At 40.2% G+C, this 15,454-nt stretch overlaps 1 protein-coding gene and 1 long non-coding RNA gene across 5 annotated transcripts in view; one reads left to right on the top strand and one right to left on the bottom strand.

Moving 5' to 3' along the window:
• The window catches only part of Olfr91 (olfactory receptor 91), a 40,147-nt gene extending 30,996 nt beyond the window's left edge, over positions 1-9,151 (top strand). Inside the window, exon 2 of one of the 2 annotated variants that reach the window (XM_017317477.2) lies at positions 7,943-9,151. In XM_017317477.2, the coding sequence (XP_017172966.1) occupies positions 8,124-9,062 (939 nt within the window). In that variant the 5' untranslated portion in view covers positions 7,943-8,123 and the 3' untranslated portion in view covers positions 9,063-9,151. Of the gene's footprint in view, positions 1-7,942 lie in introns of those variants that run through there. The other variant, NM_182714.2, reaches the window with a different exon arrangement.
• Positions 2,542-14,270, bottom strand: Gm41579. 3 transcript variants are annotated; one of them, XR_001782214.2, is made up of 4 exons: positions 14,196-14,270; positions 12,818-12,935; positions 4,583-4,675; positions 2,542-4,376 (listed from the first exon to the last, which is right to left on the bottom strand). It is a non-coding gene; the product is annotated as a predicted gene, 41579 (long non-coding RNA). The 3 variants fall into 3 exon arrangements; XR_001782215.1 differs by having other exon boundaries at positions 2,546-2,767; positions 2,881-4,675; XR_876797.2 differs by having other exon boundaries at positions 2,542-4,675.
• Between the last annotated feature and the right edge of the window lie 1,184 nt (positions 14,271-15,454).

Genomic DNA, 15,454 nt, shown 5'->3' with positions numbered 1-15,454 from the left:
GAAGTAGCTGGATATAAAATTAACTCAAACAAGTCAATGACCTTTCTCTACACAAAGGATAAACAGGCTGAGAAAGAAATTAGGGAAACAACACCCTTCTCAATAGTCACAAATAATATAAAATACCTTGGCATGACTCTAACTAAGGCAGTAAAAGATCTGTATGATAAGAACTTCAAGTCTCTGAAGAAAGAAATTAAAGAAGCTCTCAGAAGATCTCCCATGCTCATGGATTGGCAGAATCAATATAGTAAAACTGGCTATCTTGCCAAAAGCAATCTACAGATTCAATGCAATCCCCATCAAAATTCCAACTCAATTCTTCAACGAATTAGAAAGGGCAATCTGCAAATTCATCTGGAATAACAAAAAACCTAGGATAGCAAAAACTCTTCTCAAGGATAAAAGAACCTCTGGTGGGATCACCATCCCTGACCTAAAGCTTTACTACAGAGCAATTGTGATAAAAACTGCATGGTACTGGTATATCGACAGACAAGTAGACCAATGGAATAGAATTGAAGACCCAGAAATGAACCCACACAATTATGGTCACTTGATCTTTGACAAGGGAGCAAAAACCATCCAGTGGAAATAAGACAGCATTTTCAACAAATGGTGCTGGCACAACTGGTGATTATCATGTAGAAGAATGTGAATTCATCCATTCCTATCTCCTTGTACTAAGGTCAAATCTAAATGGATTAAGGAACTCCACATAAAACCAGAGACACTGAAATTTATAGAGGAAAAAGTAGGGAAAAGCCTCAAAGACATGTGTACAGGAGAAAATTCCTGAATAGAACAGCAATGGCTTGTGCTGTAAGATTGAGAATCGACAAATGGGACCTCATAAAATTGCAAAGCTTCTGCAAGGCAAAAGACACTGTCAATAAGATAAAAAGGCCACCAACAGATTGGGAAAGGATCTTTACCTATCCTAAATCAGATAGGGGACTAATATCCAATATATATAAAGAACTCAAGAAGGTGGACTCCAGAAAATCAAATAACCCCATTAAAAAATGGGGCTCAGACCTAAACAAAGAATTCTCACCTGAGGAACACTGAATGGCTCAGAAGCACCTGAAAAAATGTTCAACATCCTTAATCATCAGGAAAATGCAAATCAAAACAACGCTGAGATTCCACCTCATACCAGTCAGAATGGCTAAGATCAAAAATTCAGGTGACAGCAGATGTGCTGGCGAGGATGTGGAGAAAGAGGAAAACTCCTCCATTGTTGGTGAGATTGCAAGCTTGTACAACCACTCTGGAAATCAGCCTGGCAGTTCCTCAGAAAATTGGACATAGTATTACCGGAGAATCCCGTAATACCTCTCCTGGGCATATATCCAGAAGATGTTCCAACCGGTAAGAAGGACACATGCTCCACTATGTTCATAGCAGCCTTATTTATAATAGCCAGATGCTGGAAAGAACCCAGATGCCCCTCAACAGAGGAATGGATACATAAAATGTGGTACATTTACACAATGGAGTACTACTCAGCTATTAAACTAATGAATTTATGAAATTCCTAGACAAATGGATGGACCTGGAGGGCATCATCCTGAGTGAGGTAACCCAATCACAAAAAGAACTACACAATATGTACTCACTGATAAGTGGATATTAGCCCAGAAACTTAGGATACCCAAGATATAAGATACAATTTGCTAAACGCATGAATCTCAAGAAGAACGAAGACCAAAGTGTGTACACTTTGCCCCTTCTTAGAATTGGGAACAAAACACCTATGGAAGGAGTTACAGAGACAAAGTTTGGAGCTGAGACGAAAGGATGGACCATCCAGAGACTGCCTTACCCGGAGATCCATCCCATAATCAGCCTCCAAATGCTGACACCATTGCATACACTAGCAAGATTTTGCTGAAAGGACCCTGATATAGCTGTCTCTTGTGAGACTATGCTGGGGCCTACCAAACACAGAAGTGGATGCTCACAGTCAGCTATTGGATGGATCACAGGGCCCCCAATGGTGGAGCTAGAGAAAGTACCCAAGGAGCTAAAGGGATCTGCAATCCTATAGGTGGAAAAACAATATGAACTAACCAGTACCCCCCCACACCCCACCCCGAGCTCGTATCTCTAGCCACATATGAATCAGAATATGGCCTAGTCGGCCATCAGTGGAAAGAGAGGCCCATTGTTCATGCAAACTTTATATGCCTCAGTACAAGGGAACGCCAGGGCCAAGAAGTGGGAGTGGGTGGGTGGGGGAGTGGGTGGGGGAGCATGTGGGGGACTTTTGGGATAGCATTGGAAATGTAAATGAAATAAATACCCAATTTAAAAAAAAAAAAAACCTAATCATGTAATATTGTCCAGATTCAGCCTTGAACTTGCTGAGCTGGCAGAAGGATGGATGATAGTGGGGTCCTCTTTCTCTTTCTGCTAGGGGGTGTTATCAACCTCATTACCACATCCAAAGACCAGGTAAGAGCATATTGTTTTGTTCAGTTTGTTGGCACCAGGTAAGCAGCTGGAACAAATAAATAACTGGAAACTTCATTCATTCATTTACTTTATTTTATTGAGTGTATGGCAGAAGAGAGAAGATGAGCTGGGCTGTACTTAGGATACTACCTGTGGGTCAAGAGGAAGAAGGGCAGTGTTCCTATGCTGGGATGATCCATACCTTGGGAAGGACAGTTCAGATGGGCTGGTATATAGTTCCAGTGCTTTATCAAAAAGACTTTGATTTTGGCCTCCCTTCTAGTTCCAGCAGGGCAATCTAGGAACCCTGCATGGATAGAAAGTGAAACCACATCAAACAAGCTAGCAAGCAAGCAGGAAAAATCTAAAACAAAACTAAATGTCTGTTAAATTGGGCCCAACAAAGCAAAGCAAGCTCACTTCCATAAAGGCTATTAGCCTGAGACTCATCCCTGGCTTCATGGAGAGAACTGAGTGTAGCATACATGCACAATTGGTCATTCAGAGTCCACACCTACTCAGCCCCCAGCGTTCACATCGCTGGGCCACAGCCTCTAGCACCTTCCTTTGTTCCAGATAATAGAGCCAGTTATGGTGACTCAAGCCTTTAATCCCAGCACTCAGATTTCCAGGTTTGAGGCCATCATGGTCTACAGAGTGAAAAGAAGTAGAAGAAGAAAATAAATAAAATATTGTTTTGCTAGAATGGTTCTAAGTTTTAAGGAACATAAGGGCTTGACAGAGGGGCATAAGGGGAACAAGAGAAGATAATAGAGAATAAATATAATCAAAATCCATTTTGTGTGTGTGTGTGTGTCTGAACATGTGATAATGGAACTCAATGTACTAATGCATGACAATAAAAACATTTTCAACACCTAGGTACTTGATTTATGTAAACTGCTCCTCAATTTAAAGAGATAAGACATTAAATACAGTACTTATGTATTAGGAGGGTTGAAGTGTGGCTTAAGAGAAATCAGAGGACACCATAGACAAGATAATGTCAAGGTTGTCTCTAGTGACACTAAGGAGCAGAGGTGACCTTATCACTATGGAAATTTCTAATGGAATGTTGTTGTCGATTTGATCTTAACCATCATTATCAACAGTGGCTAATTAACCATTAGTGGGCAGAGGCACCAGAGTCCTAGGAGAACTAACAAACATGTCCCTATGGGATAAGAGTCCAGGGATCCCTTCTTTCTATCTTAAGTACCAAAGAAAGGGAAGATACCTTCCTGACTTTGGCAGAATAATGGTGGTAAGATGTGATAAGTGGCAGATGCTGGGAACAGTCTCTTTTGGTTCAAGGTTGAGCATTATTGCATTTTCCTGAAGAATTCTTTTTTCTGAATGTGTGTGTTTCTTCATCTGAAATCAAAGAGAACATGCAGTAGTCATATCCAGATAATGCCACTGATGCAGAGGGCATTGGGAAATTCAGGATGGCATTCCCATCCACAGTCCGCTGAGCCCTAACACCAGTGCTGTCAAGGGGGCACAAGCCATCATTTGCTCTCACTTTTCATGGTGTGAAGATCAATTGGAGGCTCCATTCAGGCCAGAAGCTCCTAATCATGGTCAAGCCTCACTTGCGAAGAGATGAGAAGACTTTCCCCTGACCACAGTAAGTCCTGGGATTTTTCTTCTGTAGTCCAGCAAAATCTCCCATGTTTGAAAGAGTGGGGACACATCTGGTACATGTTGTATTGTCCTGAACAAAGGATTTAACCTGTCTGCATTTTTCTTCATCTGCAGACAAAGGTAGAATGCAGTCATTGTACCTGGGCTACACAGTGGATGCAGAGTGCTTGAGTACCGAATAGGAAGTCAAACAGGGCTCAGAATCCAAGACTGGCCTTCTTGGCTGTGTAATATTGGGCAAGGTGTTTCAATATTCTGGTACTGCTCCTCTGTAAAGAGAGCATAATGCGAGTGAATATTCTAGAAATGTAGCATAGGGCCAGATATACAGAAAGTTCTCAGCAGATAGTGACAGTCACAATGTAGACATCAGCAAGAGCGGATATGGCAAACCACTCCCCGTACTTTCTAGTGCATTTTTAGGTCTTTGGTGATCAGTAAAGAAAAAGAATAGCTGGGCAGTGGTAACACATACCTTTAATCCCAGCACTCTGGAGGCAGAGACATGTAGATCTCTGTAAGCTACCGGCCAGCTTGGTCTATAGAGTCAATTCCAGAACAGCCAAGACTACACAGAGAAAACATGTCTTGAAAAAAAAGAAAAAAAAGAAAAGAGAGAGACAGACAGACAGAGTATGTATCTATGAAAACAGAAATAACTGGAAGACTGTCAAGTAATATTTGAATTTTGGTGGCTCAGAATTAGATCAGGTAAAGAGTTGAAGGAGTTTTGAATCATAGCACACACACACACACACACACACACACACACACACACACACACACAAAGCCAGAAATACAGTCAAAGGATAATGAACACTGAAAATCTTGAAAATAATTTACTGAAAGTGACTAGGACAGTATATCAAAGGATATTGAAGAGTTCACTTTTTAGTAACACAAGAGGTGCTACAAGACAGCATAGGGGTAGGAAGTGAGTGTGACCAGGAGAGGCATGAAAATGGCTCCTAAGCCTTTTGCAGAAATTAGTAACAATAAAGCACTTAAAATTGGGGGGGGGGGGGGTCTTCCCTCAGAGAGTTAAAAAAAAATGGAAGGAAGAGGAAAAGGCAGAAGGAGACTCAGAGTTAAACTGGAGGAGGAAAGATGCTACAGAACCTCCAAGCACACAAGAGAGGACCTGTGAGAAGACACAGCCCACCCATTCCCTCTGCAGATGGCACAGAATTTCCAAGCACACAAGAGGGCACCTGTGAGGAGACACAGTCCACTCATCCCATCTGCAGGCCTTTTCCATCAGCCTTCAGGGGGTCCTGACTCTTGGCTGTCACAGTGGCTGTCACTGCCTGCCACCTCCAAGGTGAGAGCTTCAGTGCTCCAGATCTCCTCTCTTTTACAACAGTAGCATCACCTCCTGCAAGATGCAACACTCTTCTCTACATCCCTGTCTCTACCCTCCTCAGTAACTTTACTTTATGGCTTTCAGTTCTGGGTTCTTCTGATGATGTTTTGGTTTTTCAAAGACAAGAGACTGCTCAACTTTCCAGGCTATGAGTTCTTATACATGGTTTGTTGACATTGCCCAATATTAAAAAAATAAAATAAAATCCCTTAGCTTAGTGACTTACTATGGGTTGCTTTAAACAGAGCTAAGTGTGGTATGTGAATTTTGAGCTAAATATGGTACTATGCACAAAAAAACAAAAAACAAAAAGCAAAAACAAACAAACAAACAAACAAACAAACAAAAATCCAGCCCTATTGGCCTGGTCAGTGTATTTTGGTGTGTTGTTGTTTGTCAACTTAACACAAGCTAGGAAGAAGAACCTCAATTGAGAAAATGCCACCATTATCTTGCCTTTAATTAAGTCTCTAAGGCATTTTCTTGATTAATTAGGGAAAGGTATAGCCTAATGTGAGTGGTATCATCCCTAGGTAGGTGGTTCTGGGCTGTATAAGAAAGCAGGTAGAACAAGCCATGGAAAGCAAGCCAATAAATAGGAGTCCTTCATGGTCTCTTCTTTAGTTCCCACCCTGACTCTCCTCAGTGACAAAGAACAACCTGAAAGCTGTAAGCTGAAGTTAAAAACCATTTTCTCTACAAGTTGCTTTTGGTCATGTGTTTTATGAGAGTCCTCACAAAAACATTTCCGAAGGTATTGGAACAATGGACAACTTTGGAATATGGGTTGTTCATGAGGCAATATATCAATATAAGTTCTTGGAATTCATTTCCTCTATATTTTGTTTCAGAGACCACACTGTTGCAGGATCTTGATGTCAGTAAATTGCTCACAATGACTCAGAATAAAAATGATACTTGGAGAATATAGTATAACTGAAAATATTTCTTTAAATGGTGAATTTTTAAAAAATTATATAGGTGCTTTTAGAACCACTCTGGTAGCTTTTATGAATACATAAACTTAAAAAAAATACATAAACTTACTTCAAAGTAAAATATTTGAAAACGTATCTGAATCATATTAACTAAGAATTATGCAAAACCAAAATCCCACTTTGGATGTCTCTTATCTCAAACATTATCGTACTGAGGCAGGAGGATCCTCAACTTCAAATCCATTCAGGACTACATAGTCAGTCCTGCATGTATTTGTATCAGTCTCTGTAATGTAACAATACCCTAGCTCTGAAAGAAGAAAGGAGGGAAGAAGAGGGGAGGGAAAAGAGAGGGAGAGACTTCAAATATCCTACAACAAAAATTTGCCTTATATGAAAATAAAATAATTAAATTAACCTACTTCAGACTTTCACTAGCAAACTGCATGAGGTTTGGTCATTTTTTGCTTAGTTTTGTGAGGCAAGGCCTCACTCTGAAGCCCAGGCTATCTCAAACTCACAGGTCTTCCAGCCTAAGACAGTTCAATGTCAAAATTGTATCCCCTCTCTTTTTTCTTTTCAAATTTTGAAAATTATTTTTATTGTTTTTAATTATGTGTGTGTTTGTGTGTGTGTGTTTGAGTATGCACACGTGTATACAGGTGACTGTGGAAGTCAGTGGTGTCAGATCCCCTGGAACAGAAAGTATGGGTAGGGAGCCAACATAGATGCTAGCAACTGAACTCAAATTTTCTGTGAGAACAGTTTGTGCTCTTACCCACTTAGTCATCTCTCCATCCCTAGGATTTTATGTTCTTAAGGAATTATGTCATTACAGTATCAGATGACAATCATTGTAAGAATAACACTCCTTTCTGAAAATAAAATTCCACATACATGTAATGAAAAAGATTTTCTCTTAGAGGGAAAATATTTGTTCCAATTTGATGAGCCATAAGGATTGTTTTGATTTAATTTTAATTTTGTTTTATGTGTATGGGCAGTTTTCCTGTGTGTATGTCTTTATATGACTTGCACACCTGAAAGATCCAAAACAGCAGTTACTGTGAGCCCCCATGTGGGTACTGGGAATCAAACTCAGGTCCTCTGGAAAAATAGCCAGCACTCTTAACCAGTGAACCATCTCTCCAGCCCCATAAGCATTGTATTCAAACAAGAATCCTAATTGAGCTCACTGGAGATTGCAGCATTCATTAGGGGTAATATCTCATCCATAGACCTAGTTTCAATCTCTCATCTAATCTTCTGCAAATGCTATCAGAAAGTAAGATGACTCTCAACTAATATTTATCATCATATCATCAGTCAGCCACAAGATTCATTATTATTCCTACCACACAGAAGAACAACTTCAACAGTAGGCCAGTGTTCAGATCGTAACATATGCTTAGCAAATGTTTGTTGTGATAATAAAAATTAATGAGTGAATCCATGTTTTTAATCAGCCTCTTTTTCCCTTACCCAAAGAATCAGAGGCTCCAGTAAAGGATGCACCTGTTCCTTGTTTCCTCAGGACCACTAGCATTTGACAGAATCAGTAAGACAAGACGAGGAGCGGTGGGAAAAAACAAGGAGCTGCTGGGTGGTGTGCTCAAGAAGAGGCAGAGGCAGAAGTGTCCCAAAAGCACAACGTCAGGACACATTGAATCATGATGGGACAGTACTTCCAGTTGGATTCATAGCAGAAACAGACTATGGTCAACCAGAGCTCCCCCGTGGGCTTCCTCCTGCTGGGCTTCTCTGAACACCCACAACTGGAAAAGGTTCTCTTCGTTGTTGTCTTGTGCTCCTACCTCCTCACCCTCCTAGGAAACACACTCATCCTCCTGCTGTCCACCCTGGACCCCAGGCTCCACTCTCCAATGTACTTCTTCCTCTCTAACCTCTCCTTCTTGGACCTCTGCTTCACCACAACCTGTGTCCCCCAGATGCTGTTCAACCTCTGGGGCCCTGCAAAGACCATCAGCTTCCTGGGATGCTCTGTCCAGCTCTTCATCTTCCTGTCCTTGGGAACCACCGAGTGCATCCTCCTGACAGTGATGTCTTTTGACCGCTATGTGGCTGTGTGCCAGCCCCTGCACTATGCCACCGTCATCCACCCTCGCCTGTGCTGGAAGCTGGCAGCTGTGGCCTGGATGATGGGACTGCTTCAATCCATAGTTCAGACACCTCCTACCCTCAAGCTGCCCTTCTGTCCCCATAGGCAGATAGATGACTTCCTGTGTGAAGTCCCATCTTTAATTCGACTCTCCTGTGGGGACACCACTTTTAATGAGATTCAGTTGGCTGTGTCCAGTGTTATTCTTGTGGTTGTGCCTCTGAGCCTCATCCTTGTCTCTTACGGAGCCATTGCCAGGGCAGTGATGAGGATAAACTCCACTGAAGCATGGAAAAAGGCTTTGAGGACCTGCTCCTCCCACCTCATTGTAGTCACCCTCTTCTACAGCTCAGTAATCGCTGTCTATCTGCAGCCCAAAAATCCCTATGCCCAGGAGAGGGGCAAGTTCTTTGGTCTTTTCTATGCAGTGGGCACCCCCACACTGAACCCTCTCATTTATACTCTGAGGAACAAGGAGGTAAAGAGGGCATTCTGGAGGCTGTTGGGGAAGGATGGGGACTCCAAAAATACCTAAGAGATAAATAGCAGAAGGACTGCTGTAAGTTCAAGGCCAGATTGGTAGACACAGTGAGACTTGGAGATACTGGTAATTGGAATGCGAATGACTGATACATTCAAGAGAAATGCTAGGGTGACAATGGGGACCTAGTTATGGTTTGCTTTGACTTTAATTATGCATATGTTGCACCAAGATGTACAACTAGGACACTATAGTGAAGGATGTTGTAACCATGTGGCTTAATCATTCCATTGGTTTGGCAAAACCCTATCAACTGTAAGCATTTCTAGCCTTGAAGACATTAGATATCCCATAGTTAGGAGCTTTGTCTCTAACAGGGACACAGTCTCTAAAGTGAATAGCAGGCCTGGAAGATTTTCAAATGGATACTTTTCTTGCAACTGTAAGATTACCTTGACCAAGAATTCTAGAGGCTAAGAATTCCTTCCCACCATTGATGTTTCAATAGTCTAGAATCTGGTGGGTCTCGTGTGAAAAGCAGCAGTATATGGGTATGACAGCCCTTTCCTGCTCTGTGGTCAAGTCACTCACCAGTAAGTGGTTCTGGGAAGAAAGCCTATCACTGAAATTTGTTTCCCCTTTGTCAAAAGCCTTAGTGGTGTTAAATGAGAACACAGAACTTGTCCTTACTTTGAAGTGATGCCATTCAATGGTACAGACTACAAATGTGTGAGGAGCCCTGGGTCTTATGAGTTTTATTTCCCACTCTCTGTACTGTTACCCTAATGCCCCCAGTACACTTACCCTCCTGGCTGACTTTGCTTAATCAATACAATCTCAATCAATAAATCTTACTCAATATAATCTCAGTGGAGCTGATGGTTGAATTTTCTACAAGTCTATAAAGACTAAATTAGACAATTGTCTAATTTGCCAATACTTTTAAACTCCTATGAAAATACTCCATGTGGCAAATTCTACAAACAAATAATGAAGATCTTGATACAAAATACTTTGTATAACATTTTCAGGTATTTCACACCCTGAAGGATATGTCCTGAAAGCTATAAATAGGCTGTATATCAACAAGTCTTATTAAAATAGGTATTGGGATGCTATTTCTAATTTCATTCTTAAAAATTGAAGTTGAAGTACAATGTTTGAAGACATTTTTAGTAATAGTGTGCATTTTAGGTAATGTTTATTTAAAATAAAATTTAGGTAATGAGTTTGTGCTATATGGTATTTTAAACCATGTTGAATCAATGAATGAGCAGCTAAAATGTTTTTCTAACATTAAAGGGGCTAATTTTGTGTGGCTTTTAAACTATTTTGATTAATGGACCATTGAAAACTAGTTTGTAAATTTTAAAAATTTTGTTACTAGTTTCATATGATCAGTTATTGTCAAATAGGTTTGTTCATGTGTGTGTATGCAAGCGTCTGCGTGTGTGTAGAGAATCTTATGAAATCATATTTTCTGTGAATTCATGTTTTTAACATTTTAAAATTTATTTGATGTATATGTGAGAGTACTTGAATGTGTATATGTGTAGATGTCTATGGAGGAGTCCTCAGAGGCCAGAAGAAAATGTTAGATGTTCAGAAATTGGAGTCACAGGAAGTTGTGAGCTGCAGTGTGTGGACTAGGAACTGATTCTTGGTGCTCTACAAGATCAATAAGCATGCCTAACTACTGAGCAATTTCTCTCACTCAATATATTTTTAAATATTTCATATGAATCCTCATCAATATTTCCAAACATAGTCCTAGAACTTTATTTCTGACAATATTTAGATTAGCAAGTATTACCTTTTTCATATTTGAAAAAAAATGTGTTCAAAATTTTCGTGAGAACATGATCATAATCAAGTTCACAAGTCTGGCCAATATCACCTTTCACAGATGGTCATTACCATCATGCCTACAACTAATATTCTCTTCCTCATATAAATCTTGTTATATTTATATTGTTATAATGTTCTTTTTGTCCTCATTTGTGCTTATGCTTCATGCTGTTTTACCAGAGCCCGCCACAATCATGCCTCTGTCCTAGAGGAGAAAAAGAACTTTTCTAAAAGTCTGGGAAATGGCTCAGCAGCTAAAAGTACTTCCTGCTCCTCCTGAGGACTCAAGTTCTATTTCCAACACACACATCAGGCAGCTCACAACCTCCTGTAACTCCATGTCTAGAAGATCCTGAACCCTATTCTGGCATCTGCGGGCATCTCCCTTATACAACATACACACAAATAAAAATCCTTTTTAATTATTTAAAAGAAGAGAATTATCATTATAAATACATTCACATAGCATTAAAAAGTTAATTTATACAAACTCATATTGGAATAAACCATATTAAAACAAAGATAATAAATATTTAAACTCATAATTTTGCAGTTATTTTATGTCCTATGAATATTCATATCCATGACTTCTAGATGATAAAATATTATAGCATGCACAGACAACTGTGTGTAACTTTTAACTGTGCATTTCTTTCCAACTCTAGGTTTATTTATTTATGGTTGGCTGGCTGGCTGGCTGGTTGGTTGGTTGGTTGATTTTTTTTTTTTTTTTTTTTTTTTTTTGAGAAAAGGTCTTGCCGGGCAGTGGTGGTGCATGCCTTTAATCCCAGAACTTGGGAGGCAGAGGCAGGTGGATTTCTGAGTTCAAGGCCAGCCTGGTCTACAGAGTGAGTTCCAGAACAGCCAGGGCTACACAGAGAAACCCTGTCTCAAAAAACCAAAAGAGAGAGAGACCCACTATGTAGCCTTGGATATCGTGGAACTTCCTAAGTAGACCACTCTGACCTTGAACTCAAAGAGATCCACCTGTCTCTGCCTAAGATGTGTTCCACCGTAACCCCACCATATTTATAGTTTAAAATTGGCCACTCTACACTACAGACAAGTAGTCTGTGTACACCTTTAATATCAGCATTAGAAAGACTTGACAGTTTCAGGTCATCTTTGGATACATAAGGAGACTCTGTAAAAAACAAGAAGTGAAGGTGAGTGGAAAGGAGGGAGAAGGGCAGACAGAAGGACAGATTGAAGGAAGAAGGTTAAGTTAAAGTACAGAAATCAATACATTCTCTATTGCAGGCTTATTTGCCTGAAGGAAAGGATACTGTCCATGTCCCATTGAAACACAGTTATGAAAGAGTTCTGACAGGAACTAGAAGAAAAACTGTTGTGTTAACTTACATACACACCTTTAAATCTAAACTGAGTCTGGTCCTTTTTCATGATAGCGCTTGAAAAGAGTCTATTTGGACTGGAGAGATGGCTCAGTGCTTAAAGAGCACTGACTGCTCTTCTGAAGGTCCAGAGTTCAAATCCCAGCAACCACATGGGGACTTACAACCATCTGTAATGAGATCTGACGCCCTCATCTGGTGCGTCTGAAGACAACTACAGTGTACTTACATATAATAAATAAATAAATCTTTTTTAAAAAAAGAAGGAGGAGGAGGAGGAAGAGGAGGAGGAAGAAGAGGAGGAGGAGAAAAGAAAAGAAAGAAAGGAAGGAAAGGAAAGGAAAGGAAAGGAAAGGAAAGGAAAGGAAAGGAAAGGAAAGGAAAGGAAAGGAAAGAGGAAAAAGGAAAAAGGAAAAAGGAAAAAGGGAAAAAGGAAAAAAGGAAAAAGGAAAAGGAAAAGGAAAGAAAAGAAGTCGATTTAGTGCATGCAAGACTGAATGCAGAAAGACGGTGATGCAGACCCAGACTCATGAAACCTGGGCATCACCACTATAGCTGTGGCTATTCCTTAGTTTCCTTTGTGGAATTCCATCATTTCTAAGATACCTCTGGGTTAGGAGATGATTAGAATCACATGGCTGAAGTAATGGGGTCAACCATCCTTTACATCCTGCTTATCATTTTACACTGTGATAATCTTCTGGATTACAACACTGTTCTGCCTCTGTGGAGAGAGTGTAGATTTGCATGTTTACCACTGCTATGGCTGTCACTCAACATACCAAAGAACCAATGTAGGATTCTGCCAACTACCAAATATACACAGTCAGAGCATAACCATTTGAACTGGGCTAGTGGAACCTATGTTCTCATTATGATTCATCAGATGAGGGGTAGACAAATATCTCAAGAGATCTACAAACCTAGGATTTGAACATCTGTATTATTATTACAATATAGAATATTTCAAAGGAATTAAGCAGAAAGGGAAGAATTTGAGAAGTGTTAATGGTATAGTCCTATATGGATATATGAAAGAACTAAGAAGATGTCTGGATGGTGGGTGAAGAAGAGCAGATGTGACATTGGTTATTCCAAATACTATCTTATTGAGAGAAAGGTAGTGGGTGAACTATTGACCTACTCCAGTGGGGACTATTGCTGGCATGCTTCCTCCAGAATCCCATGCCCCTTTACCATAATTACAAGCTAATTAACTGTCTATGGGCTGTGGAACCCTTGGGTCTCAGCTGAATTAATGAGCTGTTTCTCCACAGGAAAGGAATTCTGGGATTCACTCTCCACAAAATACCATGTCAGGCTTTCCACCACCAGGACCACTAACAGATAGTAACTTTTCCATGTACTGAGGGGGTAAGCTCTTTGTATAAACCTTAATGGAAGAGATGACTCTGCCCTACCTTGACTTCATTTGTGCTATATAAAAGAGAGTGGATTATAGTTGTTTACACAACTCTGATTGCTTACAAATATACTCATTTATCTTATTGATTTCAACTTTCTTTGCTTCAACTTCTCGTGTTAAGAAGATACAGATATGCAGAGTTGTAAAGGATAATGATGTGTGTAAACAGATGTTTAACAACCAGCTTGGTTAGCCTTAGTTTATAGTATTTGCTGAATTTACACAGTGGAAATACTCCTAGCAAGGAAGAGGCTAGCTAACATTTATTTACTAACAGGTACTACTATGCACTAGATATAGCTCATTGCACATACTTGTACTTAGAAAAGTGCCCAGTAGGAACCATTATCAATTCTTACTAATACTAGATATCTAGGCACCCATTCAGAGATGAGGAATCTTATATTCAGTTTTCTTCTTGGTGTCCATGTTGGGAACAAAGCACCTGTTGAGAGTTTGGTGACAGACTATTATTGCTGGCCAAAGAGGAAGAGGATATTCTGTCGTTGAAGGTACGTAAAATATTTCTCATCTGTGAAATATCAGATGTGTACTTACCAACCAAGCCTCAGGATGGAAGGCGAATGAAACCAGAGATTTTTGTTTGTTTCTTTGCTATTGGAGAAGGTTGCTTTGAAAAAAAAACACAAAGAAACAAAGAATAAGATTTCATTTAGTGTGTGTGTGTATGTGTGCGTGTGTGTATTCATGTGTACATGTGTGTGTCAGTGCTTGCAGAGGCCAGAAAAGGATATTGAATTTCCTGAAGCTGGATCCATAGGCTATTGTGAACTGCTTGTGAACTGCTTGTGAACTGCTTGACATGGGTGTTGAGAACTGAACTCTGGCTCGCACCAAGCACTTTTAACTGCTGAGTCCATTTTTGCTCTTGAAATAAGGAATCACTGTGTGGCCCATGCTGTCCTCAAACTCATCACCCTTCTTCCTCCACCTCCTGAGGGCTGCCATGAAAGGCATGAAAGGCTGCCACAATGCCTGACCTAAACAGGGTGAATTTCTAACACCTATACCAGCCATGTGGTTTCATTCCTTCAAGTTCTGAACAGGAGCAGAGCATGGTCAGCCACAGTTCCCCTCTTTCTGCATTTCTCTGAACACCAGGCCCGAGAAATTATCTCTGGAATCTTCATCCTAATATCTGTTGGACAGGTGCCTGAAACATGTTATTTACCCTGATACAGTTTGATCATTGATAAAATTGGGATGATCATTGCAGAGCTATTTGTAGAAACCAGGTGTTCAGATAGATATCTATCACAATTGGCCCAAGGAAAATACTTTGCAGATGTAAAATCTCAATATAAAAAGGAGAAAGTGATTACCAGACCATCATTGACTTCTTCAGATGACCAACCCCTGCCCTGTCTCATAGTACAATGTTTACACCTTAGAGCTTCAGAGGGAAAAAAATGTACAGGCCAATAAATGTCAGAAAGACAGGCAGACAGTGGTGGCACACACCTCTAATCCCAGCACTCAGGACAGAGGCAGGCAGATCTCTGGGTATGAGGTTAATCTGGCCTACAGAGTGAGTTACAGGATAGTCAGGGCTACACAAAGAAAACTTGTCTCAAAAAAAAAAAAGAAAGAAAGAGAGAGAGAGGGGGGAGGGAGGAAGAAAAGACAAGACAAGAAGAAAAGAAAAGAAAAACAGGATGACACAAACTAGGAGAAATTATACCAAATGGAAAAGCTCAAAAGAGAGAAAAGGGCAAAGAAACAGGTATTTGAAACACATAAAGATATTCAGAATGAGGCAGAGAAAAGGAAGGAGTTAATTGCCAAGAGAACAAGCA

This window comes from Mus musculus, chromosome 17 (genome assembly GCF_000001635.26).
Source record: "Mus musculus strain C57BL/6J chromosome 17, GRCm38.p6 C57BL/6J".
In the NCBI taxonomy this organism is placed as follows: Eukaryota; Metazoa; Chordata; class Mammalia; order Rodentia; family Muridae; genus Mus; species Mus musculus.
The sequence above is the reverse complement of the archived record's forward strand: the minus strand, read 5'-3'. Positions and strand labels throughout refer to the sequence as shown.